Source organism: Bombus pascuorum, chromosome 4 (assembly GCF_905332965.1).
Source record: "Bombus pascuorum chromosome 4, iyBomPasc1.1, whole genome shotgun sequence".
NCBI classification, from domain to species: domain Eukaryota; kingdom Metazoa; phylum Arthropoda; class Insecta; order Hymenoptera; family Apidae; genus Bombus; species Bombus pascuorum.
Window position 1 is genome coordinate 880,953 of NC_083491.1, and position 23,247 is coordinate 904,199.

At 39.1% G+C, this 23,247-nt stretch overlaps 1 protein-coding gene across 16 annotated transcripts in view; it reads left to right on the forward strand.

The window, feature by feature from the left end:
• Positions 1-23,247, forward strand: part of LOC132906381 (protein muscleblind) — a 408,430-nt gene that overhangs the window by 355,050 nt on the left and 30,133 nt on the right. For 8 of the 16 annotated variants that reach the window (XR_009657977.1, XM_060958516.1, XM_060958510.1 and 5 more), the window contains 3 exons: positions 1,540-1,620; positions 3,752-3,937; positions 15,779-15,997. The exons of 1 other annotated variant lie outside the window; for it this stretch is intronic. Coding sequence is in view for 13 of the 15 variants with exons in the window: in XM_060958516.1 (XP_060814499.1) it covers positions 1,540-1,620; positions 3,752-3,937; positions 15,779-15,997 (486 nt within the window). In the remaining 2 variants the exon portion in view is untranslated. The remainder of the gene's footprint in view (positions 1-1,539; positions 1,621-3,751; positions 3,938-15,778; positions 15,998-23,247) is intronic. 7 more of the 16 variants (XM_060958515.1, XM_060958518.1, XM_060958520.1 and 4 more) reach the window with 3 other exon arrangements.

The following is a 23,247-nucleotide window of genomic DNA, read 5'->3' on the forward strand; positions in this document are numbered from 1 at the left end:
CAATCGTTGCACCACGTCTTCTGCTGTTCACACATCCACACATTTTTCTTTTTACCACGATCGAGAGATCTTGAGTTTTGTCTGTGTTAGTCGACGACTACCACTAGATTACCTTTTTGGTAGGTAACGCCATGTAAATGATTAACGATAAGGTGTACCGCTGCCAGTTTCTTATCAAAAATTATATTTCTGCTACGATAAGCGAAGATTCTTTAACTCGCTGAATACTCGATCAAATCATTTCTTTGGCAGATTTTATCCTTGTCGATATCTCGATAAGATATACATTTTACAAATTAGCATATACATATTTTAAAAAATTTTAACTTTATCGAAGAATATCTTGTTTCGTTTGCTTCGATATCTAAGTTAGACTCGAACGATACGAATCGATTAAAGTTCTTGAAGAATATCACACCTAGTCGTTCTTATTTGCCGACGTTCTTTATATTTGCGGGCATTGCACCGAAAGATAAAACCTCAGAGAGTAAATTTTAGCACGCCGCATGTTTTTGGTCAGTGTCACCCCCTATTCCTTTAATTTATCCATGATTCTCGATAGACAGTCAATATTTGTTGAAAAATCAAATAGCTAAATAGAGAAAAGACCGTAGTTACAATTATTAGTTCTCCTAGATTGCCGTCGGATACCACGACATTTTAAATTAAAAGAGCAAACGATTATTTTGTTGGTTCGTCAAAGTATTTCTTTTTCTCTTTTTTTTTTTTTTAATCATAATACATACCATTTGGCGAATCCACAAAATCTATTGCAATTATTGAAAAAAAGAAAGAAATTATAGCGATAGATATGTAAATTACGAAAGACGATCAGTCGTTTAATCCCTTGCCTGTAACAATGTTTTCGTGTTTGCTGGGTAACTCTGAAACACGAATGTTGCTAATTTTTACGAGTAACGAAACTTTTCGTTTGTCGCAAATAATATGTTCGATTATCGGCTAAATAACGCGTAAACTCGTTAACAAGAGATAAAATACGCATCGTCGAATCTTGAGAAGCAAAACGTTTGAGTAACAAGTGTTCCGAATCATTGCTGTGTCTGTACCGCAAGAATGTTGCAACGCCATATCGGATGCGGTATATCGACAAATTGTACGTATTTACATACTGGTCGATCTGAAACTAAAGTTAGAGCCTGCCTTCTTTGATCTACCTTCGTTAAACAAGTATATCACGACTCGATATTATAAGGCAAGGGGTTAATAGAGTCGTCTCTCTTTCGAATGCGTGCACGTGCAAAAAATGAAACGTTTAAAGGTTGCGAATAACGAAAAATTTCGTTCCCCAGTAATGATATCTCGGCGTCTAAAGGAAATTTTCACCAAGAAATCAAACCATCATAATTACGCCCACCTACTTCTTTATTTCATGACATAATAATTCATAGTCGTTGCTACGTGACATCGAACCCTATACTACTCGTATGACTGCCTGTCTGTCCCCTATGTTTGCCGCTGTGGCTCTCGTGGTTGTGGTTGATTGTTGGTGTGTTCTCCAATTACGTCATTGGTGAACAGGAGGCACCGGCACCTCCGGCACCACACCATCACCTTCAACAGCAAATCCAGCAGCAACTTCTCGCTACCCACGCCTTTATGGTAACTCCTGGTTTTGGTTGGCTTCCACTAATTTTTTAGTTAATTAAAGTGCACGCGACGGCGCCGACCCTCCAAAGCAAATCTACTCCAACTGTTATATATATATATTCTTCTTTTCTTATTAGCGTAATTATTATTATATATAAATTTTGTTAAAAGATCTTTAATTTTAATACGTATGATTAGAAGGTAATTAGAAAGAAACAGATTTGCAGGATGGCGTCGCTGTCGCGCAAGTTAGTGTGCCTGTAAGTCTAGTAAGCGTTTGTATGAAAGCTTCGACTTGTTTTTAAAAGAGTGCCGCACTGTAAATTAAGATTGATACTTGATCTGCATGCTTTACGAAATATTTCGTTTTGTTTTTATCGAAATATAAGAAGTTTCTCTGTATGTCACGATAAAGTTTTTCCTTTAGAGGGTTTTCCTCGAAAGCATGAATTATTTTGCGGCCAACAAAGAGTTAAATCGCCGAGTTTCTCTCGTTCTCCATAAAATATGTTTAAATTCCATAATATCTACTTATTCTAATCTGCTTATTTTTCCATACAAGAACGTGCACGTAGTTTTTTTCTAGAACTTTTGAATATTCGACAAGGTTGTATATGTATATACGTAAAAATTATTCGGAACACGTAGGAAGAAATAATAGATTGAACTTTTTTCTTTGTAAAATTATTAATTATAGAAAATTTTAACATCCCCTTTTCGAAACAAATATAAAAAATAAATATAAAAATAAAATAAATATATAAATTTTTCTTTATTTTTTTTTTTTTAAATTTTGTAAGGACAAGGTAACTAAGACCTGAACTACACTGAAGTTATAAACGATGTATATACATATTATTATTTTATGCGAAAAGAAGAGAATTTTTTCGTATTTAAATCGGGCAATCTTTATAACTTTGAACAGTTTCGACCGTAATTAAATGTATACAAGATCGTAATATGTCATTTGATCGAGTAAGATCGTTGGATACGGGAAATCGACCGAAGAACGAGAGAAACACGAGCAAATGGCGAATAATCGAGGTACGCTGACTTCCCGTCAATAGATTATTGTTTGCCCGGAGAGTAACTCGAAAATCGTTTTCCGGGTCAACGGCCATTATCGCACAGTTGAAAGTTTTTCGGCGGTTAGCGTTCCTCGGTTGCCTTGGAAGCTTCTATACCACGTGATGGCGTGAACTCGGCGAAAGTTCGAAGGATACAAGCACACAGGTCCTTAAGAAGAAGAAGAAGGAACGGGCGTTCAGCTCATTCGGCTGCGCTTCAAATTACCTGCCTTCGGTTCTGGGAAGCCCGTTCTCTGCAAAACCAAACGCTTCTTATGGGAACGCGCGCTTGTCGTTCAAAGTAGCGGTTACCACCGAGAAAGAAACGAACGATTAAGACTTGGCGAGCCATATATCTTATTCTTTTCTTCGCTAATTTCCACTCGTTACAATTTTCCTCTAGATTGGTTAAAATTTTTGTTAGCTCGTTCGAGCTTCGAGTCGTTCGATTAATCGTTTACATCGTTGCTCGTCGTTCACGTTTGAGGAAACGGAAAGATCTCCGCCACTGAATTTTACTAACTTTTGAACTAAACTTCATATTCCTTGATCTTCTATAATTCTTTAGTTGAATTGTTTTTTCTTACATAAATCTATGAATTAAATTCGTTTTAATTCTGTACGAGTGGAATCGACCGTGCATCGTCACGGTTCTTCGCGATGGAATTCAATTTTCTTCCGCGATGAAAAGAATAGCGTATTCTTCGATGGTTTACAAAAGGAGAGATATAATACTCGTCGATCGAAGCAAAGTCTGTTTACGGGATATTTTTAATCGTAAATCGATTCTTAATTTTAATACTAATTATCTCTCGAACGTCTCGCAAAGTCTCGATCACATTGACCGCAATATCGACAATACAAAATTGTTGTTGACGAATAGCACAGCTAAAATAAGGGTGGGGCTACTGTACCGCGCTTATGTCAGGGATAGGATAAGGGGGTCGAACAAGCGAAGAGCTCTAGCATAATAAAATTGCGGGGCACATACGATGACGACATCGCGTGGAGCGTAGGTGGGGATAGGTTTGTTCTAATCCGTGTTACCTGGATACTTTCCGGGTGTGTTTTCGCAGGCGACGAATCCGTACCTGACTGGTATGCCTCAAGTTGGCAACACGTACAGCCCGTATTTTGCGCCTAGTCCGATCATGCCAGCGATCATGGGTCCGGCGGATCCAACAGGAGTCGGAAGCCCATTGGGCGTGGTGCCGCAGACGGTGGCGATGCCGCAGAAGATGCCACGTACCGACCGCCTCGAGGTATGTCTACCACCAAACTACATTCAACAACAACAACAACAGCAACAACAACAACAACAACAGCATGGGGCCCAACACGGCGCAGCCGGGGCCTCAAGGTGCCCGATGGCCGCGCCCAATACCGTGTACCAAGTGCCGGCCGGTCCCCCCAATCAGGTGTCGCCCGTTTCCACGATGCAATCTGTCAATCATCCACCATCCCCAACCACTATCACCACTACCTCCTTCTGTACCCCCTTGCACAATCCTCACGCCCACCATCACCCGATCCACAACCTGATCTACGTCCACGCGTATTATTGAAATCGATCGTCGATGCAGTTCTCTTCTTTCCTTGTTTCTATTTCTTTTACCTTTTATCTTCCTTTCGCGCGTTTATATCATTGGCGTGGTTATAGATCGTTCCATTTGTGCCTCGTTGCTTTTTCGCGGATTTTCTATCGGATCGATGTCTGGTCACGTACCATATGCCGAGTTTCCTTCGATATCGGACGAATTTTCCTTTATTTTTTCATACTTTTGGCAAGAAGAGACCGGTTAAGGTTAATTTTGAAATTATTCGGCAGAATATCGAGATTTTTTAAAGGGAAAAGAGGCAACAACCCCTAGGCTGGAAGGTATTTCTAGCTTGCTCTCATTGATCCTTCGAAAAATCACGAAGAAGATGAGGAGAAATACGTTCGACAACCAAGGATAAATCTTATATTTATATACATTATATCCAATAAATAGTGTAATCCGCGTGCGATGTGAAGCATATGTATAACCCCCGCTCCCCCAAACGAAGAAACACCTCGCGAAATATTCAGCTTCGTTGTCGTCCATTCCGGCTGGACGAGCAAATTATTTTTCGATGCTGTTCGAGATCGAATTGTCGGAAGCTTAATTACATCGCGCCGGATCATCCGTACGAAATTGCACCGTGGCGATGATTTCACAGATCGTTCGTAGCCAGAAGAATTGGAGCGAAACGAGGCTCGTTAATGACGAAACAAAATGGAGAATCGTGTTTCTAGACAAGCACACGAGGTTCGAGATGTGGAACTAGGCAATTCTATCGGATGCCTTGATCAACGTTGTGACTCTACGATTTCTATATAATCTTTTTAGTAATCACTTATGGTTATTATAGCACTGTACGTATATGATGTACGGAAATTTCGATTAAGAGTATTGCATTACACGACGGTAGAGGATAGAGTTCTCGAGGATAGTGTCGCCAGTGGCGACCGGTTCTTATTCTTTCTTTCTTTTTTTTCGTTTTTTTTTTTTTTTTTTTTTTTTTTTTGAGATTGTATATTGGATAAGGTTCGTTCAAAGCAACTATTAATGGCAACGATAAAAAGAACGTGATGATAATTACTATTATTATTAGAGAGGAGAGTAAGTTGTAAGATACTGTAGTGAAATATGCAACGATCTTCGATGAATCTCTTCGAGAACAGTCGATCGAAAACAAAGTAAAATAAAACAGTACGGAAGCATGGGCAAGTAGAACGACGATGAAAAATTAAGAAACATAACCAATTTCACAATTTCAAATGCGATCCCTCCTCGTTCTGCCCACCAGCTGTCACAAACATCAGCAGAGAGATAAACTCTAACAAGAACCGTATAGTCCATAGTTCGTCGAGACAAACCCATAAAATTGCATCGTGTCTTTGAAGCAACGTCTACGAGGTACGGTGTAGGTATTTTCATCCCTCGAAACGATAACGACAGATAACGACGGATTGAATTAAGACTCGCGAATGTTCCAATCTCTTGCTAAGGAACGCGTGTAAAAAGTAAAGGGACGATAACGTTACTTAACGTATGCGCGCGCGTGTACATAAGCGTCGAAAAAAATTGGTAAGCGTTTGTCTTGTTATAAGTTTTATAATGTTCGAGTTTATAGATTTTCCCGGAGCCTGTATCGTTTCTTTCACCCGATGGCTTTCGCGGAATTAGCAAGTTTCACGCGGCGGTATCGCAGAGAAAATGAATAAAATCGGCGAGCAAAGGGGCGGCTTGGGGGCTGGTAGAGTATCGGCGCGCGAAACTCTCGCGGATCGTTTGTGAAATGGAGCTTCCCTCTCCGTTTTTTCTCCGGAACAAGAAACTGCTCTTCGTAGAAAGCGAATTTAATACGTTTTCCGTGTATTGGACCGGTAACGAGACCAACTCGTGCGCAAATGGACAGCTACAGAAATCTCTGCTGTTTCTCTCTCTCTCTCTGCCGCTCTATTCTCTTTGTTTTCCTGCAAAAACAGAGAGGAAGAAGAAAAATCGATGGTTAGCGATTGTTCAAACGACTCTCGAAATATGTAGCTATATATTTGTATATAAACATTATTCGAAGAAAAATTCTGAAAATTAAGAATTTTCAAAAATAAAATCTTTAACTTAAGCAGAAAGAGAGTTCTGATTTACTGTCGTTCGAGTAATTATAAACACCGAGAGTATTTGGCAACATTATTTTAACAAAGTACTGAGAAACTTCTCAGTTGGATATTTGCGGTTAATAAATGAAGTTGACGAAGACGGGTATTCGTTGAAGTTTACCAACGACGACAAGATAAACAAAAGTACGTACCTGTTACATGCACGCGATGTTTAATAAAGAGAAGATTAATCGATGAACGGTAAACGATATCGCGGGAGTAACGAACAGGCGACACGAGGAAGAGAATATTCTCCAAAAGCAAAACTTAAACGATACGTTAGATATTACATGTTCCGTCGAATCGAACGATTACGCGACTCAAATAAAAATCATTCGTCGCCATTCGAATAATTAAAAACTGTTCCAAGGTTATTATGTAGCGCTCCTTTTTCTTTAACAAGATATAAATCGTGTAAAACGGATGGTTTACAATGTAGGTAAAATAACGAAACTTTCGTCGTACGAATTTTTACATTTTCCTTAGAGAAACATCGAAGATCGTTGCACGTATTTCCAAAGTGGTATTTTAACAACGCTTTAAAGAGTCTATGCACTTACATACGTATACAGAATACGTTTTTATGCGCCAGCCACGCAGACGCGCATAGTAACACGTGTACATAGTAGGTAGGTTAACAAATTAACTGATTGTGTTTTGTATCGAGGAGAACGAGAGCTGAGAATAAACTGCGCTTAGTTCGATACATTCCACCTCTTTGTGGCATATTCGATTATTTCTCGTTGAATTTTTGATACTTTTTTTTCATAGCTGTATCGATTGATCCAACGATACGTTAATTTGAGATTTTATCATCTTTTTAACGAAATTTCCAGCCTGGGATTTATAAAAGTGTCTTTTCTTTTTATACGCGTTGTTTACGCGTGAGTACGACGTGATTTATCGAGACTTTTTTGTTTCTCTTTTTTTTTCTTTTTTATTCAATTTTCGTATGACATTTCGTAATGTTTGACCTTCTCCTAGTACCTTCCACAATTATTCCGTATGTCCAAGAAAATACTTGTTTCAAGTTTTTGTACTGTCCTCTCTCCCTCGTCTAAAGTAATGATATTAGGACCTTACGATTAAGTACGAACGAAAAAGAAAAAAGAATACGGAAAAAAGGAATATTATGAATTATTATGGAATATGTAATATCGTTAATTAAACAACAATTATTGCAAATAGAATTCGGAAACTATTATCGATCGACTTTATCAGCTAACCAACAAATTGGTCTTTAACGGTAATAATTATAATTATTATAATATTTGGTAACGTATGATTAATGATGATAATTAGTATATCGTAAACGATATATCTATTTGTGATGTAAACCGCTCGAATGACTTGCACTCAGTTCGGGTCAACAATGAAATTTATTGACGAATGAATTCAAATAAAAGAAATATAATTGAAATTGAAAAAAACAATGCACAGACTGTTTATTGAATCTTTTTTTTTTTTTAAGTTCTCTCTACGACAAGAAAGATACGATAAGTAAAAGGAAAGAAAAAAAAAAAAAAAAAGACAAGTATCGAAAGTTTGTGTGCTTTTTGTGTCTTACTTACGATATTTTTTCGGTTTTCTTATTATACGTTTCTTTATTTTCTACGATTAAAAATCTCTTCTTTTTCCAGTTTTTTTCCATTTTTCAAGTATTACATACATGTATTACATATATATATATATTTTTATTTTCACCTTAATGTAATGTGCCTTTTGCTCTTTTAGTCGATCGAATATATGCCAAGTATGCTAAGAACTGTACTACCTTTTGTTTCTTTTCCTCTTCGAAGAATTATAGACATTTCTGTAGTGCATACATGCCGCTTGCAAGAACAAATAGTCTCTGCATATCGTAAAAGTGATCTACGTTTTTCTATTGTTCTATTATTATTAGAATTTCATTATTTCTGTATTTTTATTTAATATATTTTTTTCCTTTTTTTTTTTTTTGGTCGTCTCTTTTCGTACTTTTTTTCTTTTCGATCGCAATCGTTCTGTGAAAAGCCAACGCCACAGGCTACTACCAATCGGGTAGAAATTTTCGCACACAGGTCACGCTGAAAAATTTCCGATAACTCTTGTTATTAACGACGAACGAAACCGAATCACGCCCAATTTCATTCTCTTTCTCTCTCTCTCTCTCACTCTCTCTCTTTGTCTCTCTCTCTCTTTCTCTCTCTCTCTCTATCTCTATCTCTCTCTCTCTCTCTATTTCTCTCTCAACTCGATCCCGTCTGAATAATCTCGAAGTTCCTCGACCTCCAACCCTCTAACCTTTTTTTCACATCCATATGAGAAAAAGAATAAAAGAAATGAAAAAAGAAGATATACATATTTTCCCGGACGTTACATCGTTGATGGTCTTTTCAAATTATATAACTGCCTGCTGCCTGTTTATATATATATATATGTATATACATATATGTGCATATATAGTATATACATATATCCATATATAATGTTATTAATATTCGATATGAACATATGTTTGGATTTTTGCTATTTAGATACGTTAATTAATCTCTAACCTTGATTGGCCGAGGTCTTGTTATCTTTTAATTATGCGGAGAAGTGGAAAATCACTAGTTAACAGATGTTTAATCTTTTCACAGTATAGAACGAGAGACGAGAAAAAGATTTAGGACAGTTACAGTACCATAAAGTTTACGTATTCACTTTTGATAACGTGTAACGTTACTTTTATCCTCCTATTTATTTTTTCTCTTTATTGTATGCAAATTTTCAAGCGTCACAAGTTAGTTGCGTTTACCACGTAAATATTTCTTAACAAAAAAAATTCGTTGAATTTCGTGTTATTTTATTACGCTATGAAAGGATTAAATAAAATTTCAGTAAAAAAAAAAAAAGAAAGAAATAATGATACTTTAGTATAAGAAGCTTGACCAATCAGGGAATCAAACGCCGTAGAAAGCAGAAACGATGACATTATTTATTTCTTCTAATCGTACACAGTAGTGCAATGACAATATAGTTGAATGAAGCGTAGTGATGTCAATTAATTCGTTTCCTTTTATTTGGCTGTTCGTTTTCGTTCTCCTTTCTTTTTACCTGTTCATGTATAATTTGCATCGATGTTATACTTTACGATCTTGAACTTACTATTTGCGCCACGTTCACGATATATAGCGAACGATCCTACGATGTAATACCGTAACCTCGTAATAATTTTGTTACTATTATACTACATATTACTTATGTGAGACTTCTTTTCATACACAGGCCGGCACTTAGATATAATATAATGGTCCCTCTGTTTCTATTTATCTTACTCTTTTAAATCGGTATCGTTGTTTTATTCTATTTATATTTTTCTATTCGTTCGAACGAAAATCGAATTTAATCGATAACTATCTTTCTTTCGATAAACATTGCCCTAATTTACCAGATTAATTTCCCATGTTCGTTACCCATGTTTATCATTTTTCTCTCTTGTATTTATTAACAGTATTAATTTTGATTCTTTCTTTCTGTAGCGAATACACGCATTTACTTGTTTTTACTTCTGTTAGCTAGCCCAGAGCTGCTGGCGCGACGATGCTTTCTCAATGCGAAACCTTGCTCTGTCGCGTTTCATTTCACAAAGTGCAATTCTAAAGGGGACTCGTGTTGAAAAGTTAATTTTTTCAAGTTTTCATCCAGTGAAGCGATTCGTTTCCGCATGAACACGCGAAGCACCGAAACTATCGTTGGCAAAGCATCGATCGCCGCGACGTTGGCGTAATTGTATCATAACTGCACTAAGCTAATGCTCTTTACAGCTTCTTCTAATTTTTCCTTGTGTCTTTTGACATATATATATATATATATATTTGTATGTGTGTGTGTGTGTGTGTGTATATATATATACATATGTATATCTTCAGCAGTATATACAAATTTCTTTTGGCAACCAAAAGGATATATATATATTTTTTTTGTTTAAATCTATATATATTTATTTATATTTATATATATACACGTATACATACTTGTCTGTAACTGATTTTTACAGCGCCAGATTTATATTTATATTTATCGTTGTCTTCCTTTTCTTCCTTTTTTTAAGTCAACATACATACACACACTATCTAGTTTTTTACTAATTCTATTAATTGTTGAACGTTGAACTGCGACTTATGTGTTTACTTTTACAGCTAGGAGGAGGTGCTTTTACATTATGTATACGATCGCATGCAAGTTTTTTGACATTTTTATATGCATCTATCCGCAAGAACACGTACACATAGACACAACGACGACGAACAAGCGTAAAAAATATATATATATATATACACACACACACGCACATACATATACATACATATATATATGCACACGTACAAGCACGGTGAACATTCACGATACATGCATACACGTGACAATTTCAATAAAACGCAGTCATCGTCCTCATTTCCACGCCGTTATGTTCGATTTTGTGTGTGTGCTTAAGCGGACAGTAATGTAACTTTTAACTTCTTCTTATTTCTCATTTTTCTCCTTTTTTTTTGTCTTCGTTTTCTTTTTCTTTTTTTTCTTTTCTTTATACTTTCGTTCCATCGTTTCTTTTTTCTCTTATTTGTGCTAATTACAAAAGCTGGGTATATATATATATATATTTAAAAATGTTATATATATATGTACCTTAATCGTGGATCGAAAACGGAACGGCGAAGAATACGGAATAAACGCGTTCATGGGCACCGGAAGTCCTCAGCATCGACGAACAGAGAACATAGCGCTTCGTAATTCGATTAACCGTGTTCGTGAATCCGATTTCGTCGGTGCGTACAGATCGCGATGGACTAACTAGAGCACACACGAGCACACACAGCAGCGATTACGCGTCCCGTAAAGCAGTCCATGTTTCCGACGCGAACGTGCCGGAAACGTGGTAATCAGAGAGCGCGGCTACGCATATCAATGTACTCTATGGTATTATTCCCTCTTTCGCTTTCTTTCTTTCTGTATCTATATTTCGTCCTCTTCGTGTGTCTGATCATGTGTTCCCGTCTCGCGAGGCATTCTTTGCGAGAGTAAATACTCTGTCCCGTGTTCTATCGAACGCACAGATCGCTGCGAACACGTTTCATTCTTTCTGTGGTCAAATTTTGGGAACGGCGATCGATTCTCGTTATTTTCAAAACGACGCTGGGTCCACTTGCTTGATTTACTTGTTCGTATTGTACGTACGTGCGACTTTAAACAGGAAAAGAGACGAAGTCGAGCATGTAGCTATCAACACCAACGGAAGACCTAAGATATAGCTGATGATAAATGGAGGGTTCAGTGGAAAAGTGGTACAAGCGCATTTCTTTCGCCTTCTCTTCTCAGAAACGAGATAGGTTAATGATTTCTCAACCATTTCGGAGATGCTAATGCGAAAGTACTAATCTCCGCAGAGATTAACAATTGAGAACTATCGATCAAGCGGATTTTGTTCTGAATTTTTCGAGCCTTTAGTACGTATAGCAATGTGCTTTAATATTTAGAAGCATTCAAATTTTTATATTGAAACGTTTGGAATTAGAGATTTTGTTACTTGTACTTTTTCTCTAAGTTTCTCAAATAATACATGTATGTTTATATAGCTTCTGATGGCTGCAAATGCACATACCTAATATACACGCGTCTAATCAACGTTAGTAAGATAATAAAATTAAAGGAAGGGTTCATCGTGCCTGTTCTCTTTCACAATCTCTCTCTCTCTCTCTTTCTCTCTCTTTCTTTCTCTTTTCTTCTTTCATACTCTCTCGTACGAATATTTCTTTGTCTGTCTGTTTGTCTGTCTGTCTGTCTGTCTCTCTCTTTCTTTCTCTTCTCTTCTTTCATATTCTCTCGTACGAATCTTTCTTTGTCTTTCACTCCCTTTTCCTATCTGTCTGTCTGTCTCTCCCTCTCTCTCTCTGTCTGTCTGTCTGTCTGTCTCTCTCTCTCTCTCTCTCTCTCTCTCTCTCTCCGTGTATATTTGTTCGTATATTCGTATGTTTGTACATACGTATATTTGTATTCGTATTCGTATCTTTATGTATTTATATTTATATTCATAACATATCTATGTGTTTGATATATTTGATATCGTTCTATGCGATTCGTGTATCGCCTGTGTACGTGTGTGTGTGTGTCTCGTTAATCGTTCGATTTCCGTGCGTGCGTTCCTTAACGAGCTCCCAGGCTTAAACCCGTGTCGAGATCTCGCCTTTTCACTTCCGATGAAGAGCGCGAGCTGTCGGCAAGTCGCGAGTTCCAAGAACAAACGAACGTACGAAATGGACCGAACATTTGAGTATTGTGTCTCGTGGTGCATGTTTACACTCACACACGCTTGCTGTCTTACCTTCTAACACACACGATAAAGAAACGATGCAGATTGTTGGTTGCCGCATTAATCCAACCCTGGACGTTGTGCGTATACGTTCTACGGCTAAATAAAACATACCGACTTGCATGGGTCTACGGAATGCTAGGTGAGTTCGCGATGCACCGTGAAAAATATATAGTCGACGGAGAAGATACACGATTGATCGTGTTAATTGCGTTAGTCGATAAATTTTCGACGTTAATTTGCATTCCGTATGATTTTACATTTTGTCTTCTTCGCTGATACATACCGAAAAGAAAAATTACAGAGGAAAGGATCATTTCGAAACTAGCGTATTACGTAGTGATATTTAACACTACTATCGCGTTATCAATATCTTTCTATAGCCCCGGTAAAACTTATTTTTGATTTTTTAAGAAGTAAGCTATTTCGTAATGTCGAAGTATTTTCAAAGAATACGAAAATTACGAATACGATAGACGAGGAATAACAATTTCAAGTTATCTAGAAAAGTAGAAACGTCGCGCCGTCTGACTAATCACGTACCTACTCTACTGCGAACCCGCGACAGGATGCTTACGATTTAATAACATTTACATACTAACGTTGAAAGAAACTTCTAAGCGTGTAAGCACGATTTATATTCGTTGAAATTGTATCTAGAGATCGCATATCAATAAGAATATCGGTATTGGCTTGCAATTAGATTCGTTAGAATTTCCATACGGAAAATGTATCTAACAATGTTTTAGCGAAAGTGAGCAAAAAGTTCCATGTAAAATATCGAATTCACATTTCGTATTTAAATTCGCAGTATTCGGTATTCTACGCTCGTGTCGAAGAAATTAATTCTGGTAATTCGTCGAATTTGTTATTTATTTATATTAAGGCAAAAAATTAAATTTTCCGCTTTTGTTACATTTCACCGAGTAAAATATTCGTTATTTCGATTCGTACGTAGAAAACGTAACTTTTGTATATAAAATTAATTTTCGTATACTTCGAAAACAAATAGGTTCTTAAAATTTGGCGATGTGATCAACGCACCAGACTAAAAGGATACGATAACGGATAAAAACGACAACTGGAAAATTAAAAGCCATTTGAAACAAGCGTTTTATCTCTAGCTTTATTTCAATTTTTCTCTTTTTCTTCTTCCGTTTCATTGTTTCTCGTTACTGGCACTTCTTCGTGCGACTGGCGTATAAATCGCGGTGAAATATTACCAAAGGTTCATCTGACTATATATTTTTTCAAAACGGCGTGCATTGCAACACGGAAGACAAACGGCCGGAAATAGTAGATGATGCATGCGCAAGGAATCCTCTAACATATGTGCGAATTAACCCGATTGATAGAACACTGAAAACTCGGATGCATCCGTCGAGACATCCGTCATACTACACCACACCACCACCGACCAAAGTAACCCCACCGTCATACACCCACGCCCACACTCCCATAATTTTTTTAGTTCACCTTCTCGAAACATAGCCGTCCAATTTTCCGTGTCCTCTGACCTTATTGGGCGGGGCGAGGGTACACTGAAACCAGTGAGCGATGCCTATTTGACAATATTCAACACGGTATTTAGTTCCAACGTAGAGAGTAGTGATTAGATGTTTCCTGTTTTTCTCTCTCGTCGTTCTGGGCGTTGATATGTCTCGCTCTCTGACGCATCGCGTTCGATCATCTCAGAAAATTCAAATAAAATTTGTTGCAATTATATAATCAACTCGAATAACTTTGGTATAGTATGATAAATCGTGTAAGATTTGTGACGTAGAACGCGGCTTTGATCAAGTTTATCGTAATAATTGGAGAATTTAATTGGTTTCGTAGATAGCACATTCGTAGATAACATTGAGAAAAGGAATTGTGAAAGCACGTCATGGATATCGTAGTTGCGAAATGTATCGTAGCGAAGTCAGTAGATCGGGCTACCGTACTAACGGCCAGAAGCAATAGACGAAGAACCAAACAAAAAGTAAGGTAGGCTGTTTTTTCGCCTTCCAGAACAAGCCCGTACGTCCAAAAATGGGGCGCTCTTTCGCATCATCCGATCCTCTTGCCATCACCGTACACGTATCTTCTTCTTTTCACTACTTCACTTTCACAGCCGTACATTCTTTCCATACTGGTATTTTCGTCTTCGTCTATTTCCTTCCGCTGTTCCACACGATATCCTCCTCTCTGCATTCTCCTTTTCATACTCTGTATATTACTCCGTGTTCCTACGTTGCATTCCAATTGCTTGACAAATAATGTTTCACATGGTCATCGATTTAGCGATAGTTAGTCGAAGATCGGTTGCGTGTCCCAGGTTGTCAAATAAATTTTACCTTCGTAGCTTTTTGTCTATTGTCACGCCGACTCGTGTTTTCCATAACAATTATCAATGAAATGTTGGTTTCGGAGTTTCGTGTTTTGGGAAATCCTTCATTTTATAAAATTGCAAGATACCGCGAAGCTATCCATTCACGGTTGATATTTCCAGTGAATCGAAGCTCCAGTATCGACATTTGTTTAAAGCATACCATTCGTCTTGCTGCGTATCTAACCTCTTTCCTTCGCGACACGCATATTCGCTAACGAATCAAAGACCCTTCTGGCATCGACAATATCAACGGGACCTTCGGAAACCAAGCGGAAATCAGCGACGTTTCTAAAAATTTCATCCATTCTGTAAACGTTTGTCATTGCTTCGCCATTCCCAAGATCAGCTCCTAAATCCAAAGACCACCCACGATCCATCTCTACGTTTCAAAGGTAAAAACTCGACATAAGCACACATACACGAACGTGTCCAAACGTATTATTGAAATATATGCGAACGTGCCAAACGCATTATATACTCATAGTACACTTACAAGCAACGTATTCAAACATTTCCAAGCCACCTAATCGTATTACAGACTCACGATATAGTATTTCCAAAGAGAAGCAATACAGGTACAGATAGACCAGTTTATCGCCTCACCCAACTGTTCCTGGAGCTGCCCCCGGTTTTGCGCCCCAACCCCAAGCCCCTCAAACCCCTTTGGCCACATAGATAGAGTGCCATGCCATGCGTGTTCGCTCTTGCTGTAGGTATGTCGCGAGTTTCAACGCGGGGCGTGCAAACGCGGCGAGACGGAGTGCCGGTTTGCGCACCCCCTCGAGACGGTGCAGGCGAACGAGGACGGCTCTGTGACGGTCTGCATGGACGCTGTCAAGGGCCGATGCAATCGGGACCCCTGCCGCTATTTCCACCCCCCTCTGCACCTTCAAGCCCACATTAAGGCCGCACAATCTCGGGCTAGCATTGCGGTAATGCATTCTCTCTCTCTCTCTTTCTCTCTCTCTCTCTTTCTCTCTCTCTCTCTTTCTCTGTCTGTCTGTCTTTGCCTCTTTCTCTCTTCGTTTCTATTAATCTTTCTGTCATCGCTAATTTTCTCTTTTCCATCGTTTGTTTCTAATTTTCTTTCATCCGTCATTCTATCTATTTCTAGTCATTTTCTTCCTTTACATTCCCAAAAGCCTTCGTTTACTTTTTATCATCAGTTCCAGATACCTCTTTGTTTTCCGTTTTGGTTTTCAATTCCACCTTGACCCCTTTTACTTACACCTCTGTAACTTGGCATTCGAATCACTGAGAACGTTCCGATATACCAAGACTTTGGTTTCTTTCCTTTAATCCGTCTACATGGGGAGGAAACCTTTTCAACCTAATATCCGATAAGCCTCCCTAGTTGGTTCGAGATCCCTTCGAATCTTTGTCCCCGCAGCACCCGCCACCTCCGCGATGACCAGGCGACAAAAGCCTCGCTGTCGTCATTAAACGAATGAGTCAGACAGATACGGAGCAGACGGGTGGATAAAGAATCGACGGAGGAGACAACTACTGTAGTGGCAGAAACGTCTCCCAGGAGTCGCGGTTCCTCTAACGCGAAACTAATCGCGATCTTGTCTCCATTCTTGCTCGTCCTACTAACGAATCGTTCCTAAAGTGAATTTTTTAAACGAATCCCTCTGTCAGGCGACCTATTCGAGTTAACACTCGCGCGACAGCTGCTAAGAGAATTACGTAAAAAGTCGAAATTCCTTTTAAGCTATATTTTCGAGACTTACACTTTTGAGACGCACAATCGTACTTTGATGCGATTAATTTTGGCAAAAGAAGTCGAAGAAGTGTCACGAAACTCGTCGTTTCGATGGATTTGACGGTGCTAATAAAAAATTACAAAAAATATCTTGTTGCTCAAAAAATATCGAAACGATCCGAATGGATGGATCGAAGATCGTGCGGGTGTTAACGGATCCGATCGATTCTCTCTTCCATGATTCACACTCTTTCTTTACTCTAACTCTCTTCTCGCCTCTCTGTTTCTCTTTCTTTCAGTTCCATGTGGCGTGTGCTTCATGTGCGGATGTCTTGTACACGTGTCTTTTTTTATTATTTTTGTCTCTCTTCGTCCTCGCTGGAAACTGGTTATCAGCCGGTCTGCTGTTGTCTGTTTGAATCTGGGCTGAGCTTCGCGAAAAAGATGCGGTGGTGGTGAAAGTCTGGCCGTTACGTGTGTATATACGTGGCTTTAATTGGCACGCCTACCGACGGGGAGAATCGTTTTGCATGCGGACAATCGAAAATTTCCGATCGCGTCAAACGAAAGATATTGTTTCGAAATTTTCAATCTCCGGGCGACTTAACCTTTTCGTTGCATAATTCATTGTCAAAGGAACGTCAATGTTTGAAGAAAAAGAACGTTGTTCGATTCTCGACTTATTCTCGATACGATGTAAACTCGTCTCAGTCATCTTTTTCTTTTATCTTTCTTATATTTCCAATTTAGATAAGATACTCTGTGTATCGTTGCCTCGTTGTCGATTCTTCTCGAAGGAAAATAAATTTTTATCGCGCGCAAGTTAAAGTAGTAGAGCCCCGTAGTAACGAATCTCCTGTACGGCAGTGTTCGACTGTAATCGAACGTAAAGGTTAACGTTGACCGGTGATGAAATGAATTGAAAACGGAAAGACGGAAGGAAATATTCTTTAGATTTGTTACACCACGTATCGTTCGTCTAACGATCGAAAGGCGACTGTACAGAGGTGTTTCGAACGGAGCCCTGGAGGGCGGGAAAAACGGAAGTTACGTGGTTGTCGAAGAACAAAAGACTCGAAGTGCACGCATATCCTACTTGTCCGAACATCGAACTCTTCTTCCCTCTTCTATCTCTTCCCCCCCCCCACATTTCTCTCTTTATCTCTCTTTATCTCTATCTATTCTCTGTTTTCGATCTTTCACGTGTACTGTCATCCTCTTTCAGTTTCCTGGGTTTGCGTCAAAAGGAGCTTTCGTTGCTGCGCTGCTTTTCGCCAATCTACGTCGAGTATATACATCGGGCTTCCCCCTTGAACGCAGTAGTCCCTCTTACGTACTCTTATATATATATATACGCCACTACACACGTATCGAACTCTCTATCTACCTATCCATCTATCTATATCTATATATATACATATTATTACAACGATACGTATATATATACATATATTCCTCTGTGTTTAGCACTGTCGCACGCGAGACAGATTACCGAAACACAAGTAAAATTGGCCAATAGTTGCGCAGTGCTCTAATTAACGCGATAACCGTATCGAGCAGTGTGTCGTCGAGCACGAATTATACAGGTTTATCGGTAGCAACGTGGCAAACAATTGGTATTTTCGTTCTCAAAAACTACAACTTACGTCGATCGATAGTACTATTTCTCGGTCGAACGATTACGAATGTAAAAGAGCAAGGAAGCAGAAACGAAACGTCAAACTCGATACGGTTATCGTTGAAATGTATATTATATTAGTTTCTCTCATATTGTACACCCGTTACTCCTCCTCGATATCTTTATTTTCTATTTCTTCCGTTCTCCGATTCACTCGTTCACGGTCTATATATCTCTTCTCCACTTTTCTTTCCATCTTCTTTCTACCTCCGATTATTCTCTTTTCCCTTCGTTCTTTTCTTTTTTGTTCTCTCGCGTTTTCTCACTCCGATTCACGCTATCCTATCGATCATACACCGGTCCTACGTTCTTTCCACCTCATTGTTTGTCGCTTTTGTGTTCGTCCAATTTTCTATACGTTATTCCTTGTATGATGTTCAAGCCGTTCTCGTAGCGTGTAGTGAGTAGTACACGAGGCAGAATTCTTGTTTAACATCACCAAAAACACCACTGTTCTATTTCTCTCTTTCTAGCAGCCTATCGCAGCTATCCAGGTGCAAAGAACTAGTTGCAATACACCAATCACCTGTTTCGGTGCCTAGGTCGCAATAAGTACAAGATGTTTCCGCAGCCACACGTGACCGCTCCATTTCTATCTATTCTAACATAATGCATTATCTTTTACGATTATTACGTATACGATTCTTCTTTTGATCGATTATTTCCATCCACAGTAGATGTATCAGCTCGGAATGTCATACTAATAAGCACTATAATTATTACGATAGCTCCCTGACGTGTGATTACGCTCGACCAAAATTTCAACCGGCAAACGTCGAAATGGAGCGTGATCACGATCTTGTAAATAAGAAGTAGTAGTTAAAGTGACATGTCTTTCATGAATGACACGTACACCACTCTGCTGACAAGCTGTGCTGCACGAACCCCGGCTATCAACCCTCGCTGCTGTTTTGCTGCCCCACACAAAAACGCTACACTGAGAGTCGTCGAGCCTAAAAAAATAAAAAAAATAAAAAGATTGAAATTTTTTACAAAATGTACAGTAATCGTATAAAAGTAAAAGATAAAGATATAGGCACGTACGTAAAAGCAAAATATAGAATATACGAATTTGCAATAGGTCTGAAAGTCTCAAACTCGATCATCTGGGTTTGTTGGGAGGTGTGTGTGGGCCAAGGCGAAAGGGAGTGTGTTTCTCGGATCTTCTGTCTTCGTTCACGTTTGCACTCGACCGACTTCGTAGATTACCTTCGCGTTCGTGTAATTACAAACGAAACAAACTAGATCGTTAGTGGAACGTTGCTCGGCCGACTAGTCGAAACTCGCCATCTTCCCTCGACTATTTGTGAAAATTGAAAATTCTACCTATTACCTCGATGTAATTTCACGCGATTAAAAATAAATATTTCTGACGTTTACGTCTCGTCTACTGGCGCGAATTTCCCGATAAATTGAACAATTTTTGATAGTTTTGTCGAGAATATCGTACAAGTCGAGGGACGGTCAACGAAAAGATAATATACACGACGTACACTGGCGAAAAATCATGAAATCGTGGTCAAATTCGCCGTTGTTTTCAACGCGATAGTAGGATCAAAATTTCGATAAAAATACTTTTACAGAATGAAAGCTTACGTACTAACGCGATCGAAAGCCAGATCGCTGTTAGAGAAATCTTTGATCTGGAATTCGCAAAAATTCGCCTGGGTGCGTCGGTTGATTCGAGAGACGGAGGAGGGGGAGAGGGATAAATAGTAAGTTCGTTTAAGAGAAAGCAAGTAAGCCGAAGATAGCAAATGGGAAAGCGCATACGTGTCTCGAACGACGGTCGAAGAAGAGATATTTTGCTGTCCGATCGTTCGCGAATTTGTTTTCGGGGGACTAAAATTGTCCATGGGCCGAAAGACAGAGAATGAACGCAGATAAAAAAAAAAAAAAAGAAGTAGTGAGGGAAAAGTCAGAAAAACTGGCAAAGACAAAAGAGGAGAAAGAACGTGAAAAAGGAAAAAGACGAAAGAAAAAAGAACGATAAAAAGAGAAACGAGAGAATGCGAGAAAGACATTTTCAGCGACGTCGCGCGGAAGACCTGCAGCCACACCCGGAACACAATGGAAGAAAAGTCTCACGTGGATGATTGCGGCAGACCAGCTTGTTGGCAGGGAAGTCTCATTCTCTAAAAGTGGTTTTCAATTTCCCAAGGGTGCATACCGCGTACCTACGGAGTAAGGAAAATTTTGTTCGAAAATTTGCCTCGAGCTTGTACACCGATGTACGCACGCCATTTTGACCAGCAATTTGAAATTTGCAATTTCACCAAGACGGCGAAATTTCGTATTAATGCCTCTGCGTCTCTGAATATCTCTTCCGTTAACGTGCTCTTCTTTTTTTCGTAATAGGGGAAATATGTGCAACATCGTACGATTAAGGTTCCAAGATTTATAAAATAAAGTCAAAATGCTTGAAAACGATATGTGTAAAAAAAATCCAGAAAGCGATATACGTACATTTGTAGAGTCACAATTTAACAAGAATAAACGACGTTGGTAATTTGACGTAACGTGGAATTATCGTTCGACTTTGTAACAGCTTGAAACCTTTCTGACTCGTGTAGGATATTGCATAGATTTCCCCTGAAATAGCAAAATATGAAATGGAGTAAAAATGAATCGCAAACGCTTGATTGTTCGGATTAGAATTACTACTGAAAGAGCCAATGGCGTTCGGTGAGCGAGGCAAATTTGTCAAATAAACCGATTTAATCGCCCGCTCCTTTGATTCGTCGATTTGTTTCGAGTATTCATTCTCTCGCTGTATGTCGATATTCCATTAGATCGATTAATCTGGAGTTCTCACAGGCGCATCATCATCCACACGATCGACAACCGCCAAACATCGTCTAATCAAATCTAATGCATCTGTTCGAAATGCACTCTTCGGAATTGCTATGCCATGATCTCTGAATGTTTGTCACATTATACGACACGAAACATGTCCTCTTTGATATCTGATACCACCTACAGAAAAGAGAGTACGGATCGGTCGCGAGGCTACGATGTACGTACGTAGGAATACGGTGGTCCAGCCGATAGTAAGAATTTTTACCCAGCAATTTCGATTCGTACATACAAGATGTTACACACGATATGCACGCACATGTGACACGCACCTACACCTACTTACATTCGCCTACACATTTTGATACATATCGCTAAAACGACGTCATCTACGAAGAAGGGATGCCAGCGACGAAACCAGCGGAACGTCGAAACAATGCCAACCGGAAGCCTGTGCAGCCTGATATTACTTAATTAAACGCTATATGTCTTTTAATGAATTTTTCAGGGATTAACAAAACGTTTCCAAGGAGACGCCTTTTTCTTTTCAGTTCGTTCCTTTTCTCCTGTTTTATCGATATATTCTATATACGTATAAAAGGCAAACTGATCGACTCGAGGAAAATCAATTTATCTTGCAAATGTTTGAAAAATCGAGCGATAACCTCGATGATAACCGGTGAACTCGATCGGTTTGCCTCGTGCGTGAAACATGTATCCGATTCGTATTTTTCTTATTTCTTCCATCGAAATTCTTTGTCTCTCGATGGGCAAAGAAAGAAAAAGAAGTGGACACAACGGAGGATGAAACGAGAGGATATCACGGCGAAACTAATAAATTTCGACAGATAGCTGGCCGATTATTGCAGGTGTTGCCGGAGTCAGAAACGCCAGTCGATATCCCGATGGACGATCAAATGGAATTCTCCGGTTATATTCTTTCGTCTTTTGCTCCCCGTATTTCACACCGCTGCTCTATATATTTCATTGTTACCTTTCCCGACTCCTCGTCCGTCTTCTCTTCTCTGGATACTTTATTTTCAATTACCAGAACACGCCAATTTCTTCCATTTTAGACGTCTGATCGGAGTACACACGGACGTTCATTGCCATTATTTCGCAGATATTTGCCGACGAGCAGCCGACGCACGCCTATCGGTTCTATTATCGATCCGACAGAATCTCTATTACCATTTGTTATTACTGTTAATATGATTATCGCACATTGTCCATTTTGAAAATGTTGATTGTCTTTCTTTTAGGAACACGTCCTTTTGCCATATATTTTCGTTGATCTTCTCGTTTTTCTTTTTTTCAACGTGTTTCAGCAGGATTCGACCGCGTTTCGGTCCGTGTAAACGCAGTTTCACATGAAAACCGCGCGATCTCGGTTATTTTCTCCGACCAGTTTGTACATTCGCAACGTTATTTTCTTTTTAACTGCGTTTATTGGATCAAAAACGTGGTTGCTGGCGCACAATCGCGACCCGACACTCTTTCTCCACGGGTTTCTCTGTCGATGTTTCCACGGTGAAAAACGAGATCACGGGAAAGAATGGCCGATCGAATCGCGGAAAGACGGATGCGAGGCAATTACATCAGCCTCGACACCGCGTACCTCGTGAGAGCAACCCGAGAAGCGTGTCGCGTCTGCATGCGTGGCACATTAATTTACGTGTCGTTTTACGTGTGTCGCGCCACAAAACACACGTGGCTGCGGCTGTATGTGCACAACGCGTAGTACACGCACGCGTAAAGGAAACTTTGGTTACCCTTTACCGTCTACATGTATCGTACATGTTACGGACAAGACGCGAAATTTTAGCGAATCAAGTTTTAACCAGACGAAATTCGAGCTGTCTAATTAATCCTTGCAAATTTCTAGATTTACAGCGGAACAAGACGCGTAGTATCGCAGTACGTGGCAGTACGTAAAAAAGCGTGTCGTGAAATACAGCAGGTATACAGTAGTTGATATTCAGCTTGACAGTAATTAGTGAAAC